Raw genomic sequence first — 24125 nt, forward strand, 5'->3', positions numbered from 1 at the left:
GTAGGATTTAAAAAAAGAGAATGTTCTTTTTTCTTTTCCTAAAAAGTTGTTTTTATAACATTTTGCCTGAATTTATGACCTTTTTCCAAGCACAATACCTACAATAAGGTCCTTCCAACTCTTTCAGGCCATAGGACCTGCTAGTTAGAAACAATTCCCACAACTCCTGAAGAGGCGAAGCTCTAGTGAGGAAAAACCAGCTGTGAAGGTTTTTTTTTTGCCTTTAGTCTCTCATATACTGCAATCCCAAGAACAACATTTTCATATTGGAAAACCCTGCCCTAGAGCAGTGTTTCTCAACCTTGGCAATTTTAAGATGTGTGGTTGGGGAATTATTCTGGGAGTTGAAGTGCCTACTTCTTACGGGTTGAGTGCCAAGGCTGAGAGATGCTGCCCTAGGGTGCTCTGTATCTGTCAATGCTCTATTAGCATCTATTGCTCCTTCAGGAGAAAGCATCTTAGTCCTGTCAACCTCCTTTTTCATTCTGCATTGGAGATGCACTCATGATTCACTCCTTTTATGATTGTGGTTCAACTACATCTGTCTGTCCAAGAAATGAATATAAATCACCTTTGGACCCTGTGCTATAGAAAGAGAAAAGGGAAGTTATCTTCTACTTTAAATCTTGTGTTTTCTCTTAACAGTAGACAAAGCTAGGGTTTATATTACCATACTGCTTTCTTGAATATCACCTGAGATAACATTGCCCCTGCAAGATCCAGCCAGGACACCTGTTCTGCATCCCTATAAAAAGTACTATGTAGCTAAGAGTTGGCCATTTTTTACTTTCCACATTGTTCGGAAGCTATGCTATGCAAAGGACATTGTGGGGAATAACTGAAGTTTCTCCCCAACCCAGATTCATACTTATCTACCATAACAATTTATTTAAGAGGCAGTACCCCAAGGAAACTTTGCAAAGAGATTCCTTATATCTAGAATTAGGTTTGCCCAGTTAAATTAAGTGAAGGATCGGTGAGCAGAAAGCAATAGGTTGACAGGATCAATGCTCTGATCTGAGAATAAGGAACTCTCAAAGTGGCCCCATCTAGTGCTACATTTTGTTGAGCTATTTTTCTAAAAGACACAGCTTTTCTCCTATTTATAACAACCCACTCCTACACAGCTACCATTTACACCTTACGTAAAGTGTGTATCTATTACATTTTCCTTTTAGGTCCCTTTATTCAAACAAATAAGAATATGAACTGCTGTACCAAGCAACTTGCTTATTAAACTTGATACAGAAAATGTGCAAGTGATACAGACATTATTGCACTTCCAAATACTGAATTGTAAGAATTTGCATTGATTTTGCTCTATTCATTGGTAATACAACAACACAGCTGTCTTCAGAAATAGGAAAATCACAAGGCCACCAGCCAAAACCTACCTAATTTAATTTTCTGTATTCATGCTTTGGTTCATGCTTTTCAGTTTACAAGGATCTTTTACAAGAACCACTTTGAAACCCTTAACCGGATTCCAAGTACATCTTAACTATTTTATTCAATTCAAAATGCTGTTTTATAAAGTTTAAAATTTATTGTGATACTTACACACTTTTAAAGGAGTTTGGCATTAGGGAGCCATATGAACATTACAGTATATTGAGGCCATCAGGTTAAACAGCATGCATATTTACTACGTATAAGCAGCTGATTATAAACTAAGAAGAGACACACTAGCAAATTAAAGAACTTTACAGTTTTTGATTTATTTCTCTCTGTGTGTATTTGTATATATGTGTATGCATGTATGTATGAAGATACTGGTAACAAATATATGCACATTAGTGTACAACTGGTATTCATGGTGAAAGTATCTTGTTCCACAAGATCTTACAGTTTTATTGTACATCACCAAGGAATTCTCTTTATTACTAAGTTGTTCTACAAAATGATGGACTATGGTAATTTTCTGTTATTTTTAAGTGGGACTTTTAACAATTGTACTATTGAAGAAAAAGTGAAAAAGAAAATACAAATGCACAAATGTACACTACATACTTTCCATCTCTCTCTCCCTACCTCTCTTTGCCTTCCCCCCGTGTGTACACACACACACACACACACACACAGATTTTATATATGTAAAATCCATTATTTACCCAACGTACCTATACCAATTTCTTTTCTCCTTCCTCAAAGCTGCTCTTGGAACTCAAACTTTAGATGTAGTAATTAGAGAAACTTCCAAGTTATTTCTCCATATATGCAGTATTAATGTGTACCATACCTACCCGAAAGGAAGAGGAACCTGAACTTCAGATAATCTAGGAAGTGCTTTACACTTCCAACTTCTCTATCTAGTCAGCTAGGATTGACAATTTCAGCTAAAGCAGCCCTGAAGATTATTTGTGCTGAATACGTAGGTGCATCTGATATCCTTATGTACATATGGCATGTGTGTCAAAATCTACAGTTCAGAAAAGTTAAGATGAGGCAAAATGATAAATTTATATTAACAGAATAACCTCATATAGAAAATTGATTCCACGTTTCATATTTTCACATATAACACACACATGCTCCTCTCTTTCCAGCAAAAAGAATCAAAATAATAAATTTAGTCCAAATCCAGCATGAAAAATAAGACTGAAGGGAAAAGAATTGTACTAGGAAAAGAATTGATTTTTTGAGGTTGGGGGAAGGGAGCACAAAACTGGATGGTGAAAAGGCAAGAGTCAACTGGACAGAAAGAAAGAATAGAGTCAAATCCTGTGTTAATAAAAAATAAATAAACTAGAAAAAACAGCTTCTCTTGAAGGGGTGACAGTTATCTTCAGATTAATTTGCCCTGACACCATTTCCATTTCCATCCATTCTCCTGTTCCCAAGGGCTTTTATTTTTGTCAGCAAAACTAAAACCAATCTTAATCCTAATTCACAGGTAATTGGGAAGTGGCGGAAAATAAGTATAAAATCAATTCCCAAATCAATGCATATTAATCAACAGAGTTTGCAATTTAATGCATGAATGCTCTATTTCCTGAAAAGTATTTTTTTTCATTCAAGCAGAAAAAAGTAGCCTGGAATAAAGTAAAATTCTATTATCATACAACCTTTGTTGGTTAAAATATATCCTATTACAAAATTATACAAGAAATAGATGGATATGCAGATTTTTTCAACCCAAATAGAAATATTGATAAGGCATTGAAATAATATGAGCAAATATCTATGGAACAGAGAGTCTTCCTGAGCTGTAAACATTATGATCTTATACAATTTCACTTCTTGTACATTGCTTTGCACAAATATATATACATATATGTTATTTCACAAGATTTGCTGCTATAAAAAACTCAAGTAATAGGCATCAGGAGCATAGAACTATTCTATTGACTTCTTTCAAGTTCAAATCAGGACTGTTGCTCCCCGATTCATCAATACTACTAGAATATTGATCTAAACGTTTTTGGATCAGTAGAGAAATCCCATCTGATTCTTCACAATCTTTCATAGATTATCTCCTTCTTGATAAACTGGAATCATATGAGATGGATGGTCTCACTATTAAATGCATTTGCAATTGGCCAAATGATGGTAGCCAACATGTGGTCCTTAATGGATCGATGTTCCCTGAAAGAGAGGTATGCAGACATCCCAGGGTTCTCTTCTGGGCCCAATGCTCTTTGACATTTTCATAAATTATTTAGACGAAAGAATAGAAAGAATGCTCATGAAACTTACCAATGAAACAAAGCTGGGAGAGATTGTTAACACCACAAAAGACAGCCAAAAGATTCAAAAGGACCTTGAAAAATTTGAACATTGAACCCCATCCAAAAGTGTTGAGTGATAACAAATGTTAAGGTTCTGCATTTAGCTTAGCAGTAAGAAGGATCTGGATGTTTCAGTAAATTACATGTTAAGCAATACGGCACAGCTGCCAAAAGAGCCAATGTACTTTTTTGGCTGTGTCAATAGACATATAACGTCAAGATCACGAGAAGTAATAGTACTACTATATGCTGCACCAGTCAGATTGCATCTGGAATACTGCAGTTCTAATTGCCGTGATACAAAAAGAATGCTGAGGAACTGGAGGCAATAAAAAAGAACAACAAATATGGTAAAGAGTCCAGAGTTCATAAACCCTATGAAGAATTTGGAAAAGAGGGCTAAGGAAAGGCAGGACAGCAGTATGGGGCAAAATGTGTGAATTTATTTTCCGTAGAATTTGAGGATAAGAAAAAAAAACTGGACTGAGTTGTTTTACCAAAGAGATCCAAACTGGAAATAAGGATGAACTTCTTGACTGTAAGAGCTGTTAAGCAGTGGAATAGTCTGCCTCCTGAAGTTTGATGAAGGTACTCCATCACTGGAAATTTTAAATAAAAGATTGAATAGCCTTTGTCCAGGATGGTATGTGGATTCCTGCACTGGGCCAGGGGTTGGACCAGAAGTCCTCCAAGGTTCCTTCCAACCTCTATTATTTTATTAAAAGAAAAACAATGGAATAAATTATTGCTGTTTGCATCCAAAGCTGAGAATCTATATGTAGGAATTATGACAAGCTACATTCTGAAGATTACTTTTTGGTTGAACCATTACACTAGAAATATAGTCATTTGATATAAACAAAGCAAAACAGAAACAAACATATCCTTTGAGATCTAAACTTCACTAATATCACGGAATAGCTTGACATAACTAGAGCATTCAAAATGCTTGGAAACAAAGACAAGAGAATAGTTTCTACTCTGGTAAATTTCTTATTGCTCTTTAGGGAATAATTGTTTTTTTGTTGTTGTTAGAAATACTACGTACCATGATTTGGCAAAAGTCAGCAAAAATTTCAGAATACTTCGACTATTTCCTACCTAGATACCATTCAAAGAATGATTAACCTGTTCTGTCTTTCAAGCCATCATAAATATTCTTATGACTGTAAAACACACCAACACTTCATGAATTTAGATAGTACCATAATTAGTATAACAAAATGTTTTAAAATATATTGACCGTAACAAAGAGTTTAAGTTAGAGATGAAACAGGAAATCCTACTTGATATAAAAATGTTCCAGAGTTGGATTCTTTATTAAGTCAGTTTTTTTCCTATCGACATATTCATTGAAATCAGGTATTTCGTGGAAGAACAATCTTCTCCAGGAAATAAATTACCATGCTAACCTATGAAGTCCAAATATTATTTACCACTAATTTCTGTTTTTTTGTCAAGTAGAGACTCATGGTTTTCCCACATAACCATTGGTTGAATAGGAATAATTTAATAATTAAAAGCAGTGCTGTTTATGCCTGTACATAATTAAGGCAAAAAAAAGAACAAAGTACAATAACATGTGATCTTCATATACTGATAAATTAACATGCAGTTGTAGAATTAGTAGTCAAATGCCAGCTTCCGTGGGGTCATGAATTCTTTCACCATTTCATCAGTGATCTGCTTTCGCCTTTGCTGGTGAGCCGCAATCAAGGGCTGAAGAGTTTCAATCAACACTTTCTTGAGTTCTCCTGTCAGCAGAGCTCCACTTGTGTAGGCCTGCCAAAGAATGTCACAGTCAAAGGGAATGGTCATATCCCATGACATCTCTTGCTAATCTCCTGAAAGGTACTGTGCGGACATGGAAAACACTCTGCCTTTCTTAACTAGAAGTAGTATTCCCTCTGAAGGTCTTATACAACATCACAGAAAGGGATACTTTAGGCACAGGTTAGTGGATTCGAGGTACGATTTGATGACTCAGGAGTTCCTTTTAATTCCCTGAATACTTAGCCAGTGCAGCGTTATGAGAGACAGGATCAATTCAACTTTCAGAAATGGAAATTGACTGAATGACTTTGGGCCAATCATTCTCACAATCATGTAGTGTTTGGGATAAAGAGCCACGGTGGCTCAGACTACTTCTGGTGCCTGCCAGCTGCCTGCAATTTGGCAGTTCGAATCTCACCAGACTCAAGGTTGACTCAGCCTTTTATACTTCTGAGGTTGGTAAAATGAGGACCCAGATTGTTGGGGGCAATATGCTGACTCTGTAAAACTGCTTAGAGAGAGGGATGTAAAGCACTATGAAGCGGAATTTAAGTCTAAGTGCTATTGCTATAAAGTGGGAGAGAGGTACACCATCTTGAATGTCTTGGAGATAAGGCACAATTTAAATATAAAAAGTAACTACCTTTATTTTAAATAATTTGTATTCAGATGAATAGAACATTTCAAAAAGGAGATGGCAATTACCTGTTTAATTTGTTCTAATCTGTCATCATCTTCAAGGAAGAAAGTGAGGTACATATAAGACACATCTACATCACAATTGCCACCGTATTGTCTGTGCTCTTCAACAGTGTCTTTGCCACCAGAGAAAGCGTGCTTATTAATCTGGAGCAAGATACAAGAACATGTACATGCATTAGAAGTGGGGGAAAGTTTTGATATAAATAAACTTTATATATAATAAACAGATATTTCAATATTGAACAACATATTACAGTTAAATCTTATATAAGCTTCAGGCAGCATACAGTATTCAGATATTGCAAAGTAAAGAAGGCCATATTGAATCAAAAACAAATATAGCTTATTAATCAAAACTGAGTTACATTTCCACCCACCAACAATAGTTGGTTAGACACGTATTATGGATTTTCCTATGCATCATTATGATATTAAAATGATAAAACATAAAATTATGCTAATGATCCAGAAAAAGATGGAAATGATCTTCATCAATCTGAAGATTAAACCGTTTATTTTGAATATTTTTGCAAATGAGGAAAAACATTTTCAAAAATGGCATCAGAAACAAGTGGAAAAAAAACCTGAAAGTATTTCACTACACATCTAAGAATCATGTTTTTAAACCTGTTTTGAGATTCATTTTTGTCTGTATATCATATTGGTGTTAATTTGCAAAGGGTGACCTGTATTCCTCCAGGATATGACAATTGCATGTTATGAAACATGCAAAACATGGCTGATGAGGGAAGCCCATGCTTTTTAAAGCCAAGCAGACTGGGATAACTTGCCTAGCAACTGTCAAATGATTTCATGCGGCCATGGAGAGACAGCCAGTTGCAGGATCCTTAGTACATTAAATATTGCTGCTACTTTAGCTTGAAGTGCAAAGACACATGATTAAAGTGAAGTATTTAAGGCTCAGTCTGCTTATGAATATAGTTTTCAATATTTGCTACAACATTCTTTGGGGAAAAATCGTGGAAAAAATGTAGAGCTGAAACAAATAGTCTTATGAAAACAAAGCAGCAAGCTGGAATTTAATAGCAGTACAATCTGTGTACAGTACTGGTCTCTTACCTTTGTTTTGATTTGCTTGGGTGTATCAGTAAGAAAGATGGAGGAGTTAGGGTCGCTGGCACTCATTTTTGTTTGTGCTCCCTGCAAGGCTGGGAAGAAGACAGAATGCAGTAATGCTGGCTTGGGAAAGCCAATCCGAGGGGCTACATCTCTTGTCATTCTAAAATAAGGATCCTAAAACCAAGGGGTGAGGGGAGAAAACCCAGAACAAAAAGCATTATAGCACGAGCCTGTTATAGTGCAAGTCAGGAGAGGAAGCATTAAAAATAGTATAAAGTGTTGGAAAACTTTTGTCTCTTAAACAAAATTTCCTTAAGTTAAATTGTTTAAAAAGGATAGAAGCTTGGATCAAAGGCAAACTGGAACTAGAGATCTGCAGAATGTATATCTAGTTCTAATATTTACTCTTGCTTTCTGTAATGGAAGTTGTTTAAAACATCTGAGACAGCTTTCTTACCTGATCAATTGCACATGGGATCAAACACTGGATATCCTTTCTATTGTTGAAGATCTCAGGAAATGATGAGCTAAAGGATGGAGCTGCTTGAATAGCAGGAAAACTGATCTTTCCTAGCAAAGCACAAAATTTGTTCAGTAGAACTTAATGAAAAATAAGAGTAGTTAAATACAGAAATTAGATTTCAATGTTATAAGAAATGCTAGTTAAGGGAGGCCTAAAGTTAAATAACTTATTACATGTAAAGAATGTATATAAATATATTTCAGAATTAAACATTTAATGGACAACATGAGAGCAAATACATACTTTAAAATTTTAGTATTTTGAAGGGAAGAAGGCGGAGCCTCCTCACGGACAGACCGTAGATCGCGGCTCTCTGCGGCTATGGTCCGTGCTCTTTTGTTGGAGAGCCCCGATCATTACGATTAGGGGCTGAAGCTGCCTTGGAGGGGCGGCGGAGTAAGGGGAAGCCGCAAGCCAGGTTGAGGGGAGCCGCATCTCCCCCCCTGGGCTTGGTCTTTTTCCCCCCCGAAGACGACTGCAGCGGTGGTTTAAAATGGCCACCCTGAAGAAGAGGACTCAGCTGGATTAAGATTTGTGCAGGAGGGAAGAAAGAGGTGGATAACATCTGAACCGGGACAACTGGGCAACACAACTAAACATAAGTACCCCGGGATTAAGGTAACATAGAATTTTTCAGAAAAGAAAAGTGAGCAGCAAAATTACAAAGGGACAGGAAAAAAAAAAAAGAAAATATTTTTGACAGCTAAGCGGGGCTTCGAACCGGGAAAGGAAGAAGCTGGAACTAAAGATTTAACTAAATTGGACTAAAATATTTTGGGAATAAACAGGCATAAAATAAAGCTGGACTTAAGATTGTCAAAAAATAATAATAATAAAGTTTACAAATTGGAGACTGGACTGTGCTGGAACACTGAGGTTCGAAAAACCCTAAATAAAAAAATAGGGGAAAAAGGTGAAGACTTTGTATAATGGAGAGTGCCACCTTTTGATAAAAACTTGAGCTCAAACAAAAGGGAAAGCATCCTGTTTCTGAATGAACTTGTGTGGATATAACATTAAAGAAATATTGAAACAAAGTAAGAATCTTAGAAAGTGAAAGCAGAACCAGAATAAAGGAAAAAGTAAGGAAAGACTGTGGGATTGATTGATGTTTTTGGTATAGACCCTGGGCTGGAATAACTGAGAACTTTAGAAAATTGAAAGAAGAAAGAAGGAAAGTAAAAGTGTTTTTTTTGTGTGGACTTTAATGATAAAAAAATATAAGAGTGTGTAATGATGATATCTCTTCGGGAATTAAAAATGGAACTTAAAAATATGAGAGAATTAATACAGGAAAGAGGCGAATCACTTTGCTCTGTGTTAGAAAAAATGGAAATGGCGATTGAAGAACAAGAAGAAAGAGCTTCAGAGGAGGAGGAGTCAATTCAAGGAGAAGACATTTTAAATAGACAATTAACACTACAAAGAAGTGGGGAAAGAAGGAAGGTTAAAAAGTTGAGATTTAAGAAGGCAATCAAAAGGGGGGATGGATACCTGTGAAGTCAAGAAAGGCAGAAAGACACAGCAGAAAAGGGGAAAGGAAGATATTAAGAAAGAGAGGGGTATAAATTGGAATGAGAAAAGATACGGGGAAAAAAGGGGGAGGAGAAGCAGTAAGAAACAGGTGCATGAAATAAAGAAATACGGAAATAGTAAAATGTTGAAAAGAAATTGTTTTTTCAGAGATAATGGTTGATGAATTAAAAAGGGGATTCTGCAGGGTGACAAGGGATAATAAGAATATTTCTGCAATTAAAAATATTTAGAAAATAGGGTAATATACTGATAACTGTTATTAAAAATCAAGGGGGGAAAATAAGCTGCGGAATCTAAGTGAAAAGATGTAATGATTATTATTGCAACTTCTTAAAAATAATGGTTTATTGGGAATTAAGATGAGGGAATAAAGGTATATTTTAATCATTGAGGTGTCACACTCAAAACAGTAAAAGGGGGGAAACCTATACTTGTTTGTTTTTTTTAGTGTTAAAATTTGTATTAATCTAGAATTTATAAAAAGAATGTGTAATAGAAAGGGAATATGACAGACTAAATAAGTTAATATAGACTATTAAAAGCAAGGAGAGACATTGGTAACTTTTTTATTATCATTATTATCATTATCATTATCATTCTCATCATCATCATTATTATTATTAGGCAAACACATATTATCTTTATTTTTAAAATAAATATTAAAGGATTATATTTGAAAAAATTGAAATGAAACAAAAAGATGTTTCAATTGAGATTAATGAAAGAGGCTAGAATTAATGTGTTTGTTTCTCTCCTTACTGAAAATTTGGAATGGAAAAGGTAATAATAGAATTAAGTATGCATATATGAATGTATAATTGCTGTCATATTTGTATGTAAAGGTGATGACCCGGAAACATGTTGTCCACTAAAAAGAGATTTTTGTTTTTAATGTGAAAAACTGAATAAAGTTCGTTAATAATTTTTTAGTATTTTAAATTTTAAAGGATTTCTGTGCTGCGAAAGAGGCAGCTACAGATCTCCGGCTCTGCTCCGCTTCTCCACTGGTCCGGCACCGCCCTGTTCTATGCGCCGGCTGCTTGGACTTGCTGGGCCTGGCACATAGAACAGGCTGTGCTTTTTTCGGTGCGGCTGCTGGACTGCAGCCACAATGAAAAAAGCACGCAACAGCTGCAGGCATCTTGCGACAAGGGAGGTGAGAAGCCCTGGGATATCCGCCTGAGGATAGTTTCTACATAAATTGTATCTCCAGAAAAATATTGTGAAGCATATAAAGCAAAGTTCATCATCTGTGGCATTCTTCATGGTTAAGTGAAATTTAAACCTGATGTCCCTGGTGTTAGTCCAAGATTCAAACACTCTATTCTACTGTTTTGAACCAGAACTTCAAGTAAGTTTTTGTTTCTAATATCCTGTATCAATTAGTTAATAGAATTATATTGTAACTCACCTATGCAATCACTATCTGTAAAACCGAAGATTCCTTTCACTTGGTTGAATGTCACATGCTTTTGAACTTTAACAATATTTTTATAGAAGCCTAAGCTTGTCCTGGGAAAAGGGCAGAAAAATCAAAATCTCATATCTCAACACAGAGAGGATTGTGTTCTTGAGAATGCTCATAAGTCAATATTGCAATCAAGTATGATGAAACATGGATATTTAATATACTGTATCCAGAATTAAGTTTAAATGTAATTTAAACTACGTTAGTTAGCTTTTTCATGAAGCATTTCCAAATTATTTTATTATAGATTTCACTTTACTATAAAGGTATGTATAAGCTTATACGATTTATTATGTTTCATACTGTATTTAAGCCACAAAGAACTGTCATACTTTTTCGTTCTATTTTTTCCATTGGATAAAGGATCACCAACTGATTTCTACAACCAAAGTTGTTTCAGTGTTCACCTTCCAAAGTTACTAATGATCACAAGATATTACCAGAACTGATTCTGCTGTGTTCATCAGGTCACGGCAGCCTGGCAAAGGGCACTCCAGGAATTGGGCCAGATCAGCTCAAAGAGTTTAATATATCACACCTTCTAAGTTTGCAATCCTTGAACATTAAAACTCTATAGAAAACCACAAGATGGTTTTTCAGAGCCAAGCCAAACAATATACACAGCGCAATTTAAGAACTTTTTTCTTCAAATAAAATATTGTTTCTTCCAAAGCTGAAAGAATTTCACGTACTGCTGTAACTCCATTTATTCTCATTAATGCAATAAAATGTAAGAATTACATTACAACCATGACATTTGAATCTCTTCAAATGACTCGTTAGTATGATAAAGAAATAAAGGGTTATCAAACATACTTTTAACAGCAATAAATCAAAACAGAATTATTGTGTAGAAAAATACTCTTTACAATGGCTTTTATTTCAAAAAGCTTTTTAAAGCAGTGTTCTTTCTAAAACTGACACATGCCATATTATGTATTAGATTTCCCGAAAGAAAATTGGTTGAAGCAGCAGCAGTGAACTGATTTAAGGTTGCTGGATAGTTTAATATTACCTCAAAATGACAAATTTTGATCATTCAGTTATCAAAAAAATGAGATCCTTACCCCATATAAGAGAAATCAGAAAAGATAAAAGTTTTATTAATGTCAAATCCACAGGCTATTATGTCCTTGATGTTTTCTATAGCATACTGGTAGGCTTTCTCAATGGTCAGATCTTTCCACAAATATTTCTCATCATCAGTCATTTGTATGACTAATGGAACATTAAATGTTTCTTGTAACCACCTAGTAAGAAACAAAACAAGTTTTCACAAAACATATGTTTCAAGGTAACTTCTAGTTAAATTATGTGTTATGCAAATGGCAAGTTATTTACAATAACTTGTGTAGCCTTTGGACAAATATTTTCTCACTCAGCAACATTTACTTGAATATGCCTCTTGGAATGTAGATACACACCTGCCTACAAATATGCTAATAATAATGTGGTAATGCATATATAGCTATTTTGCAAGAAAAATACATGTATATGATAAATTGTGGAAGTAGTTTATCTTGTAACTGATATGTATAACAAGCCATGCTGACATCAAAATGATACATGTTTCTTTGTATCACAGTATAAATTATATGATTACATAATTATTTTATGACATTTGAAGCAAGTACATTAGACATGTCATTTAGATGATGTTGATGATGCCATAACAAACAAACAGTCATTTTCCTGGTCAGTCCTTGGAGATGTCCATGCTTCATTGTAATAATAGCAACTTCTTCCTGCATAGTAGTAGCTTGCATCTTAAAATACAAATCAATTTAGTAATGCCAATTAGTTTATTCCTATGAATAATACTGTAAATTACTGAAACTCTACTTTTCTTCTCATCATATCAATACATTGTACCCTGGGTTCTAATATTTGATTTTATTGTGCTTAATTGTACATGTAATTTTCCTACAGCAGCAATTATTTTGGACAACTCATGCAATTACAGTACTTAATACTGATATTCAGATTTTGGGAATCACCTGATTCATTTTTTCCCTGTAGCATTAAACATAATATATGTCTCTAGATATCAAATTCCACACTTGTGCCATGCTATGAAATATGTTAATAAATACTTTGCCCTATTTGTGTAAAATAACAAACTGCCTGAACAATCTCAAATAATAATTGTTCCTCTTATCTCCAATCCTTAAATGAATCCTCTTGATTTCAAACTGATGCAGAATTAAGTACCTGGCTGATTTCTGGAATAAGGCAGCACCTAACAGGAGTGCTCTTGAGTAGCCTTTGTGGGAGCCCTTGATTGGATCGCATTATCATTGTATTAACTAAGTTTTGGATTAATAGATTTTGAATTTTACAATACGGATACCTTGTAAATCTTTCAAGTACCTCTGGAAATGGAGCACTATATAAACTGAAGCCAAAATTGGATACAAATATTTTTAATGAGCAGAAACATGTATGCTGTCAACTCATAAAATATTTATCTGGTCTTTTAGAATTGCCAGCAGAAAGAGAGGGGGGAGCAATGCAGTAGCTTGCAAAAACGAAACTGCATTCCATAAATGTTTTCAAAGACAGTTTCTAGATGACCAAAGTTTCTGCATCAAATTCTAACTGGAGAGTATGATTGATGACTCTTGGCTATGGATGTGTCCCATTGTAGAATATGTATTATGATACACCCAGGGGGTGGGAGAAAACCAGGATCAAGGGTGACAATGAATGATGTGTTTCAGAGTCAGCTACATCCAGGCAGCGCCGGCATGTTTACTCCTAATAAATCTTCTTTAAGTCTTGAAAATTCTGCTAGAGACTCATGACATATGCATGTCTCTATGTACACATACAATACATATGTTTTCTACTCATTAAAAATATTTGCAACCAATTTGGGATGATTTCCCCATCCCACAAAAGTACCTTATATACAACAGAGTTCAGGAGAGTGTACCAAAGTTCAAGAGGTGTTTCCAGAACAGACATCAACAAAGAAATGATACGTCTGTAAACTTTTCTATATATTGATCTCAACCTCCATATCCTAATTCCAGATCACAGCAATTAGCATAATGCAAACATCTACCACTTTTAAAACAAGAAAGCATTTAATAAAAAAAGTTACTTACTTTGTAAACATAAATGGGATAAGGTGGCCAACATGCATTGTCTCAGATGAGGGACCTCTGCCTGTATAAAGGTAAAATGGCTTCTTCTGTTCATACGCATCAAGAATTTGGTTCATATCTCTGTAGGAAAGTGAGGGAACATTGTATGCTTTTTAAGGAAATGCCAGTCATATAAAGATAAATGAGAGCAGCATGAGTGATTATTTTAGTGATTATTTTGTGTTTAAAAAATACTGTGCCATAATTTATATCATGTGACAACATTCTAGTTTTGAAATACAAGGAATGTAGGACCACCATTCCCATTCCATGCTCCAAGTTTTAGTTTTCTTTCATCAGGATGCTTGTAGAATAGTACTCAATATTATATTAAGATTAATGAAAGAGGCATTTAGAAAGCATATTTTGTTTGATTCAAATAAGCTAGAAATAAAGCACACTTACCTATGAGAAAAGAAAATACCTCGCCGTAGAAAATGATGTGGTTTATGACCTGTAATTCTCTCTATTCTATTGATGAGGTCTTTATCAATTTTGCTACTGCCAAATCGAACTGAAAACAAAAGAAATAGAGACTAAATTATATACATGATTGTGAATAAATTAATGAACAGTAAATCATAGAATCCTATTCCTCAGAACGTAAGTGGGAAAATAGTTGAAATGTTTTGAAAAGGTTGTACTATGTGTAAATGATGAACACATTAAGAGAACTACATTTCATCTCAAAAAGTGATGATTCTTGTTGATTTGATTGGTCTCCTGAAATCTCTAGTTACACCATAATAGATAGCTGGTCTTGACTTGAAAATTGAGTATACAATAAATATTTGCTGACAGAACATCTTATGCAATTAATTTGCTTTCAAGATACCTGTTTGAATCTATGTTATATTGCCTTCATAATTCAGTAAAAAATTCAACCTGATGTATGAATATACAGTATATCCTAAGATTTATGCGGTAAATCTACTGAATACAATGCATATTTTGCTTTTTGAAGGATCAATTCTACAGCCGCTGTATTATTTGATTTCAGCCTTAAATAGTAACATAAAAAGGGGCTATTCATGTCACTTGTCCCCATTCTGGTGACACTGTCACACCCTGTGGCTTTTAGAATCTAAACATAATTGTGATTTTAAAAATTCTGAACTGAAAAAACATCCCTACACTGCTGTCCATAAAAGTAGGGAATTAAAAAGGAAAGAAAACTTAATAAGACTTCTTTTGAAATCTTGAATGTTAAAGAAGCATAGTAGTTGAATAAGATCAAGGGTCAATGAATTCTAGCATCTTAACAATGGCACGTTCATGAAATCCCACCTGAAGAACTTGACGCTAGTGCCTCATCTGGCAACCGGAAAAGATAATATTTTATGAAAAGTGCTATTTGAAAATGAAGAACCAATTTTTATAACTTCAAGACTGTGGCAAAAATAAGGCAGTGTCTAAAGAGCATCCTTAGAGAGTCTTTGTAAGTGTGCTGTATTTCAAATAACATTCCCACCACCAACTCCGTTGTATTCCACTTTCTAATTCATTTAATCTTAATCCATATTAATATTTAATGTTTCAATGTTTTTAATATTCTGTACATTTTAGAATGTTATAAGCCACTCAGAGTGACTTGACAGACAAACAAACAAACATGTTTTCTTAAGGAAGTAGAACCCCACACACCTATAAGTTTATCATAATCCACTCCTTTTGCATTGGATGTCTGCACTGTCCAGGGGTCCACAAAGTCATCCCCTTCAACATTGTCTGGACTGTTACTGATTGGAGTGAAATCTGTTGGAGGACAATCTGCTTTATATTCTTGACCTGTTGCTGTTTTATACGTTACTTTTAATGACAGCAACAACTTAACTGCATCATCAATTTCATCCTGGGAATAAAATAATAAAAAAGCATAACAGCATTCAAATAAATTAGGTTTAGAGACACTGAACCTAGCAACTATATACATATATACATATTCAATGTTCTTAACATCTAGCATGCATAGAAATTACAGTGCGAAGACAAAAATCTGCATGGGAATGAAACAGCTGGTTCTTTTTTTAAAAAAAAGGCAAAATAAATTCTCAAAACCACAACTACAGCCAAATAATCTGCTTGTGTAATGTTGAGCACGTCATTCAAGGCCTCTATTGCATTTTTCCAATTGCAAAACAGGTTCAAATATTTATCTATTTCATAGGGGTACAGTGGAACCAAAAAGAAAAGGTGATTATAAATATTTCATTTAAGATTTTGGTGAGCTTACTCCAACTAGAACCAAATTGCTTCACTTACCTATCATGTCTTTCTTCAAAACCCAAGTATTTTTACAGAACACTTTTTAAAATATAATTTATATGGCTGCCCATCTCACACTATGATGCCTTTCTCACTATACAGCTTGGGAAAGTGCACAGATTAAAAACCCAACAGGGAAAACATTAGTCTAGGATGGTAAATGATTCATTCTAATCCTAAAATCACCTCAGTAACTCAACTTCCCTAGCCCCCAGGCCTGAAAGTCTGAGAAAACAGGCCCTCAGTGACACACAAAAGGCTAACAGGATCGGGGCCATCCAGATCTCTTGAGGGGGATACTGTTCCACAAGGTAGGCTGTGATACAGAGAAGACATGATTTGTAGATCCAATAAGTTGACATTGTTTAATAGAGGTCACTGGAGCATGCCCTTTTTGTGAAATCCAGTGGTGAGCAGAAACAGTGGTAAAAAGACAGCCCTGCACTTGATTTAGACTTTATCAACCTGCCCTTGAGACTCTGCTTATCTCTGTTTATCATATCAGTGTCCTTGGTGTTCTCTGAGTTTGATTGGACATGAGATTGACTTTAAAAATACCAGAACTATCGCCAAAACCGAACACTTCAACAACAGAATAATCAGAGAAGCCATAGAGATAGAAAAACGCCCACACAGCATGAATAAACGAGATGATACCTCCCGCCTACCAGCCATTTGGAAACCCGCCCTCAATAACAAACGAGTACCTAACATGAAGAATGACACCAGACCCACACCCACAAGGGCCACACAAGATGCTACCACCATACTTCCACGTAGAAAGCAGACTCACACCCACACAGAAGATGAGACACAACCACGGAGCAGAAGCTGTACCGCAGCTGCATCACGACCCGCTTCAAACCCCTCCGACCCATACATGAAGTGAACTGACGCCCACCATGAACATGTGGCACGACCACGAACGCGAAGCCAAACAACAGGATCACAGCTCACCAGCTCAAATCCCCCAGCAACTAAGACTAACCTGAGCACAACCAAGCCCCCACCTGAACAGAACACACCCCCAGCCAATCAGAACACAGCCAAACCCCAACCAATGAGAACACACCCCACCCAATCAGAACACAGCCAAGCCCCCACCCAATCAAGTCACACCCCCACTAGCAGTTAAAAGGAAGAAGCAGCTGCAAGCTCACATTACTCTGAGAAGCACAAAGCCGAAGACACAAGCCTGAAGATGATGAATGAGACTTCATCAAAACGTCACCTAGATACTTCCAATTTTACGCGGGAGAAAACCCGAATAACCACCCGGAAAACCTCAGAAAACACACATAGATATATATGGTCAATCATTCCAGGTCAAGCTGGAAACCTTGATCTGGAAAACCAAGGCATATATGAAGTCCCCTGTGCATCATGCCCGGCCACATACATTGGACAGACCAATAGAAGAATTAGTACCCACCTGGATGAACACAAAAATGCAGTAAAAAAGCTGGAATACACTTCCTCACTAGTCCAACACATGAAAGCCACAGGTCATAGCATCAACTTCAATGGCACCAAAACCCTAGCCACTATAGAAAACTCTAGCTACAGAATTATCTGAGAAGCCATAGAGATTGAAAAAAGACCTGAAAGCATGAATAGAAGAGATGATTCCACTAGACTGTCAATTATTTGGAAGCCTGCACTCACAAACAAACAAATCTCCACACCACTAGCCAGGCAAACACCTGGGCACAAACAGATCCCCCCTGATACCTCCAGCTCAAATACACCCCAACCAGGCACCCAGATGAAACCTAGCTTCCTAATAAATGATAGCCGTCCATTTACTCGGAGCCAAGCCACACTAAAAGCCTCCAATACAGGAACACAATGTTGCCAGCCAATCAAGACAAAAAAAGCCACAAAACAGACAGAAGATATTAGAAACACCAATCAAGCAGAACACAGCAAACTCCAAGACCAATAAACACAGACCAAGACTCCCAACCAATCAGGATGAAGAAAAAAAAAACCATTCTGGCACAGCAGTAGGCCAGCCCCAAATTTAAAACTGAAACAGCTGTGAAAGTCTGACTCACAGACGAGCACAATACAGAAGCCTGATGATGGCAGATGAGATTCTGCCGAAACGTTGCTACAACTTTAAAAGCACAACTATAATGACGTGGGAAAATACCCGAACAAAGCTGAATACTATGTATGTATGTATGTATACATACATACATACATGTATACATGTATGTATATATCATATATATGTGTATATATATATATATATATATATGTATATATATGTATATGTATATGTATATATATATATATATATATATATATATATATATATATATATATATATATATATATATATGGCAGATGTGTGTGTGTGTGTGTGTGTGTGTGTGTATGTATATATGTATATCTGCACGCACGCACACACACACACACCTCTCTCTATTGGAACATCATATCTGACATGTTATAGTTGGAGCATAGGCTGTACAATCCTGAGCTTAAGTTTCCTTTGGGTAGAGTGAGTGAAAGTTGGAGGTAGAGGGAGCAAAATAGCTTCCTGCCTACTACTTAATGAAAAATTTCAAACCGGACTTTTGTAGTGTCATACAAAAAACTGAATGGATTTCCGTGAAACTTACGTATAAAAATAACTCTCTGAATGGGACTGAGGGGATATGCCCCCCCCGCTTTAGTTTCTGGTAAGACTAAAAACAAAAGCTTTCCATTTATTAAACTCTCTACTAGGGACTAAGGTATTCTCCTCCCCTTGAAAAAAAATCCTTGAATTCACTTAGCTTTCTCCTACCACACCACCACAGTAGAATTCACTGATTACTGAGATGTTTACTAATACTAATATTGGTATTAACTGCTTCAACCTTGGAAGATTTCATATGCCATAATGGGCAAAGATCTGAAGGGCAGGCAGCAGTTCTCAGTTTTCTAAGCAGCTAGTTCACAACCTTAAGTTGTAAAAGGTAAGGCTATATTCATCTTAGAACAGATAATGCATTGGTTACAGCTCTTACAGATTCTGTTAAAACCATTTCGTCTAGATCGCAACAAATTTGACTGGTTTTATCCATATAATGTAATGCAGAATGTTTACTATAGGTACAAGTTTTTAAATTAAATCTACGGTAAAGATTTAGCAATTGAAAATAGCTGTAGACAGACATTAAGTATGTAAAGGAAAGCAAACAACAAAAAAATATTTACACATTACATTGCCACTGAATAAATCCTATGATGAATTCTAAATTTGTTCTTGCTTATTTTGTCATTTTTACTAGTAGTTAAACTTGCTGGAGAATAAGAAAAAGGTCTGAGGGACTCAGGGGACAGTCAAGTAAGTCAGTCATCTGTTTGTGATGTCTTCCAAGTATTATTTCTGAATTGATGAAAGGACAGAACAAAGGCCGAATCAGAGAATATTTTCACTAGTTCAGTGAAAGCATTTGATGGTTTTCAATCACTTTCAACAATGTAAGGATCACTTTTGCTTACAGAATGAATGCTCTTGATCTAATACTATATTTTATCAAGAAACTTAAAATTCAATTCTGGTGGCATGACAACACAACCCACCCACCCACCACCAATCCAATCCAATATTCATATTTTGTAATAACACAGTTTTATTACAAGGCAATTATTAAAATGTTTATATAGGTGGATTCCACAGAAATTATATTGTAGTACTGCTTTACCTTTGATGCTTTCTTGGATTTCAGTGATCTAACGTTTTCTCCTTGTGCAGCTATTTGTTCAAACAGTTCAAGTGGCTTAAGAGAACAAAAGTTTTCGTTTGGAGTATCTGCCATTTTAAGGAGTGTGGAAAGTTTTATACTTTTAATTTAAAGTGTGTTGTATAATGTTTTATCCAGAAACTTCAAAACAGCAAACTTGAAGAATTCTATAACACAAATAATAAATATTATCTATCAATCAATATATCTATGAATTTCCTAAGGGTAGTTTACAGATAGCCCTTGACTTACAACTACAATTGGGACCGAAATTTTCATTGCTAAACAAGGCAATCAAGTAAGTCATGCCAGATTTTATTATCTTTTTTGGCACAGCTCTTAAGTGAACGATATGGTCATTAAGTGAATCTGGCTTCCTCCATTGACTTTGCTTGTTGCCTGGGAAGGTTACAAACGGTGATCACATGACACTGCAAAAATCCATGTTGGTTGCTAAGCCCTGAATTTTTATCACGTGATTTTGGAGACATTGCAATAACCATAAGTGTAAGGATATGTTACCTTTTTCAGCGGTGTTGTAGCTTTGAATAGTTGCCAAAAAAAGGGTTATAAGTCAAGGGCAATTTGTATTATTGATAAGATTAGTAGCACAATTACTAGTAAATGTACTTCTTTTAAAACAATGAACTATTACAGTATAGGCAATTGCACTGTAATCAATGTCAGGAAGCAATTACATTTAAAAAACTTGTTAGCTAGGATAGATATTCCATAGCATTTTTTGCCCTGCCTTCATCTGAAGTAGCCAATCCTATTTCAGACATCATTTGACATTGATAGACTACAATATTCAAAATTAATTGGGGTGATCTGAGCAATATATTCTTGAGCACAAACTAGCGGGGTCAGTGGTCAGGAATAATGGAATCTGAGGGTGAAGGTTCATTCTCCAAGCTTGTGGGTTGCTCTCTGAACATTTCATTACTAGGCTAGGTAACACCTTCAGTGGAATTTAGGGAATGTCCTTTTTAGCGAATTTAGGGGATGTTACCTAGCTTGGTAATGAAATGTTCAGAAATCAATCCGCAAGCTCCTACAACGAACTTCCATCCTAACTCTACACGCAAGCTACAGATATTCACCACTAATATCTGCATAACGGAATCTATACTCCAATAATATCTGGAGAACAACAGATTTTCTATTTCTGATTAAATATCTTTAGAATGAAGTGGGAAACATCTTTACTTTTTTAACTTATTTGTTTTTGTTAATTCTGTATCTAAGCAAAATTAAAGTGTCTGTCTATTGATCAAATGGCATCGGCGGGTACAATATAATTCTGTCCCCTGTATCTGTATCATTTGCTCCTGAACTATCAGCTCCAGTGAAGATCTTGAGCTACATACTGGTAGGAAAAAGAAAGAAAGAAAACTCATGTGATATGGCATTTAATCCATTTTTTACTATTTCACTGTATTTCTGAGTGATTACATTTAAACTACAATTGCACAATTAACTCATTCACAATTAACTTAGTATCATTGTACTAAATCAATTCAATTGTTGTATCAATCCAATATTGTTATTCTCCAAGATCTGACCATTATGCTCTAATAGCCCCAATTACAATTCCAAACCATCAGTTTACAGGTAATGAGAAAGCCACTAACAGAGTCTTTAGAGACTTCTATCCTGTCAGTGGGCTGAAAATAATCTGCTCTAAAAAGAGCACCTTCCCACATTTCCTTTCTGCACCTGGACTGCACCAGTGCCTACCAGCATAGAAACACGGCAAACGAACACATCTTTTAAAAAGGAGAACAAGGAACCAAATCGTACCCTGATATGAAAATTACATCTGCAAAGATTTCATTAGACAAGTTAGGCAAGGATTCAGTTTCATATGGTAGAACAGTCGTCATGGCATCTTTTACATGGCCACTGTATGCATTTCAACGAGAAAGCTTTAAATATTGAAATCTTAATTATCAACCTCCTGATCAGGGTGGCCTAGTATTCACTCAAAGGCTAAATCTCAGGAGAGCAAAAAGATACACCCAACGCTTATCACCGAACCCAGAAAACCAGGCAGAAGAAGCAGATTTTTCTCTCCAACCTTAGATTCAGTTTTCCTTTCTCTCCTACGGAAATCTCTTGTCCCCACCTCCAAAAATCTCCCTTTCTTTTCCTCCGATCCCCGACCGACTTTTCAAATTAGCTATAGGCTTCTCCGCTCTGCCCCCTTTTACCTTCCTTTTACCTTTACCTGTCCTCGGAATCCCCACTTCTTTCAGCGGCTCTCCAGCATTCATTGCATCAGCTGCTAGAGCACAGCTCGTGCGACGCTGATCGTCTTCCGATCAGGAAAAGGCGTTCCTAAGCCCGGAACTGAGGACAACGAGGAGGAGAGAAACCGCGACAGACGAGCGCGCTGCGGGAAGATCCGTCAGAGAGGCCAAACTCTCGTTAAAAAAAATCCATAAAAATAAAATAATGAGCGCACAAACCAGGAAGAAAGGCGGATGACGCTCATGAGAGTAAAACAGGAACCTTTGAGAGCAAGACGAGTTTCCTAGGGGAGGCTTTCTCGAGGAAAGGATGTGGCCGCGCTGCAAGGCGATCTAAATCTGATGTCAGAGGAGGCTGCTCTTCAGGTAGTGTTGCTGTAAAGTGGATCCCCCTTTAGGTCAATGGGTTGAGTGACTAGGTTTCCCCCCCTCCTTCTTCCTTATTCGCTAGTTCCTGGCCCATGCAGGATCTGTTTCAATGGCATCGGTTGCAGTTGGTACCAATCAAGCTCCAGAGCGGTCTTTGCTTGTCCTAAGAGGGGAAATAAATATATCGAAGCACGTTTTGTAAAAGCCTCTATTTCCTAAACAGGCTGGTAGGATACAAAGAGGACAGACTGATGAGCAGTGGTTTGATTCTGTGTCCTTCCACCTGCTAAATTCCCTAGTGTGAAAAGATGCAGGACCTGGCTTCTTGCCTTCCCCGGCTTCTACTTTCAGCCATGCCAAGTATAGTTGCTTTATCTAGTGCATCATCTTTTATGAAACGTCCTAAGTAGTTCTTGCTTGCTGTTGGTAATCTTTATTTATCTAGCACGTTCATCTATAACAGAATAACAGAATTGGAAGGGACCTTGGAGGTCTTATAGTCTAACCCTCTGCTTAGGCAAAAAAACCTATACCATTTCAGACAATGGTTGCCAATCTCTTATTAAAAACTTCCAACTTCTGGAGGCAGGTCATTCTACTGATTAATTGTTCTGTCAGGAAATTTCATCTTAGTTTTAAGTCCTCTCCTTGATTAATTTCCATCCATTGCTTCTTATCCTGCCTTCAGGTGCTTTGGAAAGTAGATTGACCCCCCCTCTTTTTGTGGCAGCCCGTTAGATATTGGAACACTGCTATCATGTTACCCCTTTTCATTAAACTAACATAAGAAATTCCTGCAATCATTGTTTGTGTATTTTAGCCCTCAGCCCCCTAATCATCTTTGTTGCTCTTCTCTGCACCCTTTGTAATGCTTAATCCATCTCTGAGCTCAAGAAAACAAAAAGTATTGCTTTTGCTGTCACCTGTGAGTTCAGCTAAGCATGCTAGTTAACATGACTGTCTTTTTAATATTTAACAGTCCAGATTTTTCATTTTCTATGCTTACTTTCATTGTGAGCACTTCTAAATCCAAGCCCTTTTAGGGGTACAAGTAATATTGTCTCATATATCAAATTGTTAATGTTTCAGTATTCTATTAGGCTAATTGGCTAGCCTTAAATGTATGCTTATATACACTGTTAGACACACTGAATTCACACTGCTATATCTATTGATGCATGATCATTTAACTGAACATGGCCCTCTACTTGCTTTTTATAAAATCATAAGTGCTGCCTCCATGACATTTTTTTTAAATCAGCAAATGAGTAAAATTATTTCAGTTGGGAAAAGGCAATATGTTAGCCAAATTAGCATTTATTGATTATGTAGTAATTCCAAGAGCTTTTTCTTGAGCTAGAATTAACCAGGGAGGGAAAGGCTTTGGATTCTCCTGCATTTTTGCAAAGTCAGCTGCTGAAATGAAAAAGAGGTGCTGTTTTATACTAGCACTAACTTTGTAGAGCAGTCTTTCTCTAGAATGTTAGATTGTATTGTATGGTACAGGCTTTCTGGAGACCTTTGAAGACAGAATTACTCT

The 24125-nt window shown here is 36.1% G+C and overlaps 2 protein-coding genes across 7 annotated transcripts in view; one reads left to right on the forward strand and one right to left on the reverse strand.

Moving 5' to 3' along the window:
- Nucleotides 1-5014: 5014 nt before the first annotated feature.
- WARS1 (tryptophanyl-tRNA synthetase 1) lies at nt 5015-22557 on the reverse strand. 6 transcript variants are annotated; one of them, XM_087952182.1, is made up of 11 exons: nt 22436-22557; nt 19926-20131; nt 15604-15811; nt 14365-14473; nt 13921-14040; nt 11878-12060; nt 10754-10854; nt 7741-7853; nt 7284-7457; nt 6207-6347; nt 5015-5510 (listed from the first exon to the last, which is right to left on the reverse strand). In XM_087952182.1, exons 2-11 carry the CDS (start codon nt 20037-20039, stop codon nt 5352-5354), a joined length of 1422 nt encoding a protein of 473 aa, XP_087808308.1. In that variant the 5' UTR covers nt 20040-20131; nt 22436-22557; the 3' UTR covers nt 5015-5351. The 6 variants fall into 6 exon arrangements, with proteins under 6 accessions (XP_087808308.1, XP_087808304.1, XP_087808305.1 ...); XM_087952178.1 differs by lacking the exon at nt 22436-22557 and adding an exon at nt 22195-22269; XM_087952179.1 differs by lacking the exon at nt 22436-22557 and adding an exon at nt 22189-22269.
- The window catches only part of WDR25 (WD repeat domain 25), a 66994-nt gene continuing 65187 nt past the window's right edge, over nt 22319-24125 (forward strand). The window contains exon 1 of the mRNA XM_087952177.1: nt 22319-22582. The gene's annotated coding sequence lies outside the window, so the exon portion shown is untranslated. The remainder of the gene's footprint in view (nt 22583-24125) is intronic.

This window comes from Notechis scutatus, chromosome 1 (assembly GCF_049901735.1).
Source record: "Notechis scutatus isolate UNSWTSFEM ecotype Mainland chromosome 1, rNotScu1.2, whole genome shotgun sequence".
NCBI lineage: Eukaryota > Metazoa > Chordata > Lepidosauria > Squamata > Elapidae > Notechis > Notechis scutatus.

Excerpts from the sequence above, each read along its gene's own strand:
- WARS1 (XM_087952182.1), bottom strand. The coding sequence starts at position 20,039 with ATGGCAGATACTCCAAACGAAAACTTTTGTTCTCTTAAGCCACTTGAA. Across the intron at positions 7,854-10,753 it reads TACAGATAGTGATTGCATAG|GAAAGATCAGTTTTCCTGCT; the intron begins GTGAGTTACAAT and ends GTGCTTTGCTAG. Across the intron at positions 5,511-6,206 it reads GATTAGAACAAATTAAACAG|GCCTACACAAGTGGAGCTCT; the intron begins GTAATTGCCATC and ends ATTCTTTGGCAG.